This window comes from Salvia hispanica, chromosome 6 (assembly GCF_023119035.1).
Source record: "Salvia hispanica cultivar TCC Black 2014 chromosome 6, UniMelb_Shisp_WGS_1.0, whole genome shotgun sequence".
NCBI lineage: Eukaryota > Viridiplantae > Streptophyta > Magnoliopsida > Lamiales > Lamiaceae > Salvia > Salvia hispanica.
In genome coordinates, this window is record NC_062970.1 from 30,784,069 (window position 1) to 30,790,986 (window position 6,918).

General features: G+C 36.4%; 1 protein-coding gene across 1 annotated transcript; it reads right to left on the reverse strand.

The window, feature by feature from the left end:
• Positions 1 to 427: 427 nt before the first annotated feature.
• On the reverse strand, positions 428 to 835 carry LOC125195118. Its single transcript, XM_048093312.1, has one exon. It carries the CDS (start codon positions 833 to 835, stop codon positions 428 to 430), a length of 408 nt encoding a protein of 135 aa, XP_047949269.1.
• Positions 836 to 6,918: the final 6,083 nt, after the last annotated feature.

Consider the following 6,918-nt stretch of genomic DNA (forward strand, 5'->3'; position numbering starts at 1 on the left):
CAATTTTTACTCCGATTCGCCGCTGGCCGACTGCAATGGTTCGGCTAGCAACGCGAATCGGCTAGTCAGCACTGTGAATGCTCTAAATTTAAAAATTCTTTTAATTCTCCTTTATTTATTTTCTCTTATTTTATTATCTTCCCTTATCACACAAGATAAGGGGACGCAGAAACTCACCCAAGGAAGGGATTCCTTGGGACGGAAGGAGTATTCAAGGACCTAAGGTGCAGTAGAAACATGAGTTGTTTTGTGTTGTATCAAGCTACAGTCAATTAGGTACTTTATCATTAAAAGATGAAATTAAACGACCCAAAAGTAGATATAGTGACACATGCGTAATTAAATGATATTACTGGGGTGAATGCCCCGCTTAATTAATAGGGAGTGGAGTATATACAATTGAATTCCTACATTTTGAATTTCCTATTCATTCGGGTATGACATTCAACCTCGCCGAGAACTTCCCTCTCCGCCGCCAAGATCCAGCATTTCCCGGCGGATTCTTGGCGGAGAAGACGACAACATTCCGTCCAAGAGCAGAGCTGGCTTTGACGGCCAATGCGGCCATATCCTGGGGAAGGAGGCGGCGGTTGAGAAGGGAGAGGGGAAGGGCGAAGTAGATTTGGCCAAGCTGGAGCTCCTCATCGTCGGTGACACCCAAAACGACGTCGTCGAAACCCATTTCATCGGAATTGCAGATAAAAGAGTCAGGAAACTTTTGCAAAAGGTAAGAGACTCTAACGGGATGCGAGTATTCTTGTAGTCTCCCATCTTCCAATATCAACTTAGCCGTCGCTACTACACAACTTGACTCGCTAGAACTGCATATCCCCATTTTTGTAAGCAATCTCAGCTGAGTGGTTGTGTGTGTGGAAGGAAGAGAGAGATAGTGCATATATATATATATATATATATATTGCATGGATATATAGAGAGATGGAGAGAATATAATTCATAAATTTGTAAGGTAGTGGATGACAGGTTGTAATGCTGGAGAGTACAGTATCCCTAAATTGTGACCTACTTTCTGCAAAAGGGTTGGAGATTGTCATTTTCGGTATAATAATTGAGGCCACTCTACTATTCTGTAGGGTTACAAGACTTTACCTTTTCACTTTCTTGTTTTTATTTCAGTTTATTACCTACTCCCTCCCATAATCCTAAAAATTTTAGTTAAGAAGTTTTAAGGGCATCCACATCGACATTGAAACGGACTAAAACGCTCTATGCACCATCACGTCAGAATTTTATCTTCCACCACTTCCACCTGCAATGGAGCGGATTATAACCCGCTCCAAGCCCCGTTCTAAGCATTTTACTTCTATTTTGTATTTATATAATTTATGCAAATATATCAAACAAAATAAATAAATAAAAACAACACAATTAAGGCAAATCCTACATTTACTTCATTAAAAAAAAGTTACTACAAAATAAGAAATTAAAATAAAAAAAAAGTGCACTACATATAAAAAAAATCTCGGCTCGTCTAGAGTAGTCCCAACCTGCGGCTGAGGCAATCGATCATCCGCTGGATGCCTTCGATTTGAGCCGGGTTGGTCGCCTGCATCAGGGCGTTGTGTACGTCCAACAACGTCCTTTAGTCGGAAGACACCACCAAATCCATGTAGGCATGTGACGCAGCCGAAGTCTCGCTCGGGGTCGCGCTCGGGGTCGGGCTTGGGGCATGGTCAGGCGGCGCCGCAGCGGATGAGGTCGCCTTGCCCTTGGTCTTGGTAGCCTTGATGCCAGGGGGACGCCGGGATATCGGTGTGCCGGAACTCTCATCCTCGAACACCGGATTGTTGAGGTCCATTGGAGACGCGCCGCTCTCGCTGCTTGTATAATCAGCGAAGGTGCGCTTCGACGCCCTCTTCTTCGCCGTCGTCGATTGGGGAATCATACCACCAACGAACTTCTGCTTCTCCTTCAAGATCGCCCACGACTGGTAGTGCTTGAACTCGCCATACAATGACATGTACAATTTCACCGCTTTGTCGCGCACATCCGACAGACTCTCGGCGCTGCCCTGCTCCCTCTCACACTTCTCGTACTTCATCGCGAACAGATTAACCTGCTTCTTTATTTGATCCCAGTGCTTGCGTAGCTGCTCCCTATGGCGCTTGTAGGCGTGGCCTCGTTGTATTTTTCGGTGATGCGCTCCCAATACGCAGTAACCTTCTGGTTGTTGGCGAACACCGGTATCCTTCCCTGAAACTCTTCACACACCGCCATTTGCCGCAACTTCTGGGCTCGTGCCTTGGGCCGCTTCTTCTTGGTAGCGGAGCCCGACGCGGCGGCGGATCGGCGCGAGGTGCGGCGGCGGGTGTGCGGTTGGGAGAAGGCTCCATGTCTGACAGCCCGTACGAGTCCGTGCTGAACTCGGGATCGTACTGGGTGTTGGTGTCGAATTGGCGGTATTCGTCGAGTTCTGTACCCGGCCATCGTGCACCACCGAACATCGGACTATTTGGACTTGGGTAGTCTCCGGGATTCATTTTGTTTGAAGTGTAGAATATGTAGTGTGAATTTGAGAGTGAAAGGAGTGAAAAATAAAGTGAAAAGTGAGAGGTATATATAGGTTTTGAAAATTAAATAAAATTAAATTAAAAAACAAAAGCACGTCGCATCGTCCGCGGATGATCGATTGGGCGCAGACAATGGTTAACCCATCGCCCGCGACGCCACAGTAATGAACGATGCGACGGATTAATCACTTAAACTCCCTTAATCCTATCATTTAAGGATACATTTTGACTTAATATGTATATTTTTTAAAAAAGAAGTTATGAAGAGGAATCAGTAGAAATAAGTTAGTGAAAAAATAAGAAAAATATAACATCTCAAACATAAGATTCTTAATTTAAACAATGTTAACCAAACTCTCATGAAAATATATGCCACCAATAATATAGGCAGAACTTTAGTGCCGATTTGGTCCCTAGGTGGTAAAAAAGAAAATCAATTAAGTTCACTTGCAAATGGTAAGGAGGGAATATTAATTTATAATAAATATAATTTGAATGAGTTAATGAAATATATGGTCTATTTATATAAAATAATATAAATAATATAAATTTAATATAAATATTCTAAAATAATAATACAGGATATTTAATGATTGCGTAAAATAGTGGAGTACTACATTTTTATGAATAAATAAATTAATTTATTATAGAAGTTGTGGTCGCATGGGATATGTATATACTACATTATATTATGAGTAAAATGTTATGACTTGTTGTGTAATATTTTCCTCACGAGTAAATAAATGTTTAATTTATTTTACTATTTTAATACTATAACTGTAGTTACTTGTCTCATTTACTTGTCACATATTCTATTAGTCCACTTCTATTTTATTACTGGTATAAAATAAAAACATTCAAATGGGATTCACATCTATTTTATTAGTATAAAATAAATAAATTCAAGTGATCAGATTCACATTTTATTAATTATATTACTTCTATTTCTGAAAATTGGAGCAATAAAATGTGGAGTATTGGTTATAGAATGGAATATGAAACTACCGGAATAATGTTGAGTCACGTAAGATAAAATAATCTATAAGTTGAGAAAATGAAAATTGAAAAAAAAAATATTTATGATAAGATAATATCGAAAGGCGAAATGTGCACATATGCCAATTAATGTACCAAAAACAAAAATTAGTTGGCAAGCAGCATAATTTTACATTTTAATTTACTACTACTCCTATAATTTTGCAATTTTTTCCTTAATTTTACAATTTTAACTGAGCAACATCTCAAATACAAGCCCCATGCAACCTTTTGTGCTGCCAAATTCTTGCAAAATCTGCTAACATTCCTAATTGATTTATCTTCAAGTTTTGTTTTATTAGTATATTTTTAATTTTGGACACTTAGAAAACGTGCCAAATGCCAATTGCAACTCTCAGCACTCTCTTAACTTGAGTACTGCGTAGAATTTGTTGATAACGTGAGAATTTAAGAGAGGTGTTTGGCCTTTGTTATTTATGTGCCTTTTGTTAATTTTTAGGCCTTTCCTCTTTCGTATTGTGGCAACCTCCAATCCACATGGTCTTTTCTATAAATTAATGGGTTTAACAGATTGGAGATCATGAAAGACAACAACCAACAACCATTCTTTATTCTTTCTAGCTTTGTACTCCCATATTGTAGTGTATATTATAGGAGCATTGTTGACTTAATTTTCAGAATTCCTTCAAATTTGTCGGTACCTAGTGAATTTAAAGTGTTTCTACACATTAAAGAAAGTCATTTTTATATTGGGTGACAATTAGTCAATTCGAGAGTATAAGTCAAAGCGTATCTTGTGAAAAGGGCACTTTCATCAACTTAGACTTACCAGTGTAAAAATTACTGCTAGACGTAATTAATCCAATTGGCAAAAGTATACTATAGTATAACTATTGAATCAGATGTGTGGTTTTATTATTTATTTTTATTTATTTTTATGGTGGGACTGCTTACGCTAGTATACACCTAACAATAGCCAATGCATTGTGACTTTATTTGGCAGAATTCGATCCATCAAAATCATATTGCATTCAATATCATGACCACACATAGTCACCGGCAAGCCGCGACAAAACTTTCTATCTTGAAATGGATCTTTCTAAAAAATTAATATAATTATTTTTGGATCTTGCCAGCATCATAATGATTTTTGGTTAGTAAAGGTTTAATAATTGGATAAAAGGTACAGACAAAAAAAATGGCACCCATTAAAAGTTTCAATTCAACCAAAATGAACAATAAGATTATCAACTCATTGATATTTAATTAAGTCACATCTAGTCAAAAATCAAAAGACAAAAGAGAAGGATGAGGTTAAAAGTCTAAGGCGCGACCTTTAACTTTAAAGTCATTTACTAAGCCAAAGAAAAAGACAAAAGAGAAGCGATTAACAAATCCACGATCAACATACCTCTCACCAATAAATAAAGCAACAAAAAGAGACAACTAACAACACAACCACAAAAAAACGAGAGTTCTCTCAACCACACGCAAAAGAGGGCAAAAGAAGCGAGATGAACTTTACATTTATATCGCTCAGCAAGTGGTATTGATTCTTCGATAATTTCTAGACCACCTTCTAACTTTGACCAATTCATAACACTGTTCTCCTTGTAGAAAAAAAAAGACTAGTCATTACCCTTGAATCCATAAGCCAAGTCTTCAAAGAATAAATCTTTTACAACATCCCAATTTGGCTCTAATATTTGAAAAATCGCATCGTTTCTAAGTAATCATATGGACCACAAAATCATACATAAAAATTGGATGATCGTATCTTTTTATCAACTTTATAAAAAGGTGCATTCGTATGAGAAAGATTTATTTGGAAGGGTTGTTATAGTACTCTACTCCCTAAGAGCTTTTAGATAATAAAAAAAGGTGTCTACATTTGCATTTATTTTCAACTTGTGGTTAGATGCCAGGTTTAAATTGTAGGGTAGGGTGGATCAAATTTTAATAAGCCCCACTCAAAATTTATTAACTATTGGTAATGAATTTTAAATAAAGTAGGTTTGAACACGAGATCACATGCATAGAATTTAATATAGACATTTTTTAGCGTAAACTCCGGCAAAAAACTTCAGAAGAAGACAACTATATAACGAATTACAATAAATAGCCCTCTATTTTTAGAGTAAAAATGCTTAAAGTATGAAACTAACGAGCAGAGTTCACCAAGAATAATGATAATACAAACTACAAACAACACAAAATCCACATTAAACCATAAGAGGAACAAGAAGTTAGAGAAATACGAGAGCTAACTCACAAACAACAAATTAGGTTGTTCTCTTTTAGCAAAGAGATCAGACATGCAACAAATCCAAAGAACACTAACTAAATACGAAGTAATAAACATAATTTGTGCCCATCGGTAATTTTCGAGTATTTTTACTACTATCTATATTGCACCAAGAGCCCTCTTTAACTGTTTTGTCTCCTACCTTATCATGAACATAATGAGTAATGAGCATCGACCTCAATCTGAACATAGTAATTATATCGTATAATGGCATTATATTATACGATAGATTAATAAAACATAATGATTAATGAACATAGTAATCTATCGTATAATGGCATTATACGATAGATTAATACTCCCTCCGTTCCCTATTAGGAATCACTCTTTGACCGGGCACGAGTTTTAAGAAATGTAAAGAAAAGTTGGTTGAAAAAGTTAGTGGAATGTGAGACCCATTTTTTTATATTGATTTTATAATAAAATGTGAGTGAATTGAGTTAGTGGAATGTGGGACCTACTTACTATTTATGGTAAAAATGAAGTGTGACTCTTAATTGGGGACGGACCGAAATGGAAAAGTGTGACTCTTAATGGGAGACGGAGGGAGTAAAACATAAGATTCACTATTTGAAGGCTAAAAAAACTAACTCAAAAATCATCAGTATAACCAGTAAACTAATTTGGATTATTTTATCAATCAATTTTATCACACAGTAGATGATGCATCGTCAAAAGAGTGGAAATATGGAAAGCAAGAAAGTTAATTGAAGATATTAATGAAAAGTGATGAGGTGACATAATGCAATTAGGTACTAATCCAACAAATTTAGGAATGCATGATGATAGTTTTTTCATTATAAAATTTAATGGAAAAGATTTAACATATAGTGTGTAGTAAAATTGCAGATTGAGCCCATTCCAGACATGGTAGCTCAATCTCAAATAACTCAATGTGAATTAAAAGAAGCATATAAATTTGGACATGGGTTTGCAGAGGAAACACTACTGAGAATGGGCCGGATTACATTTTGTTCCATACTCAATTTTGTGAGTCGGCATTTCTTCTATCAGTTAGTACAACTTACACACACACACACAAACGGTCATGTTATTCGATTGTTGTCTAATTATATACTATGATATATC

What these genes read in the sequence shown, in the direction of transcription:
- LOC125195118 (XM_048093312.1), bottom strand. Translation starts at nt 835, where the DNA reads ATGGGGATATGCAGTTCTAGCGAGTCAAGTTGTGTAGTAGCGACGGCT.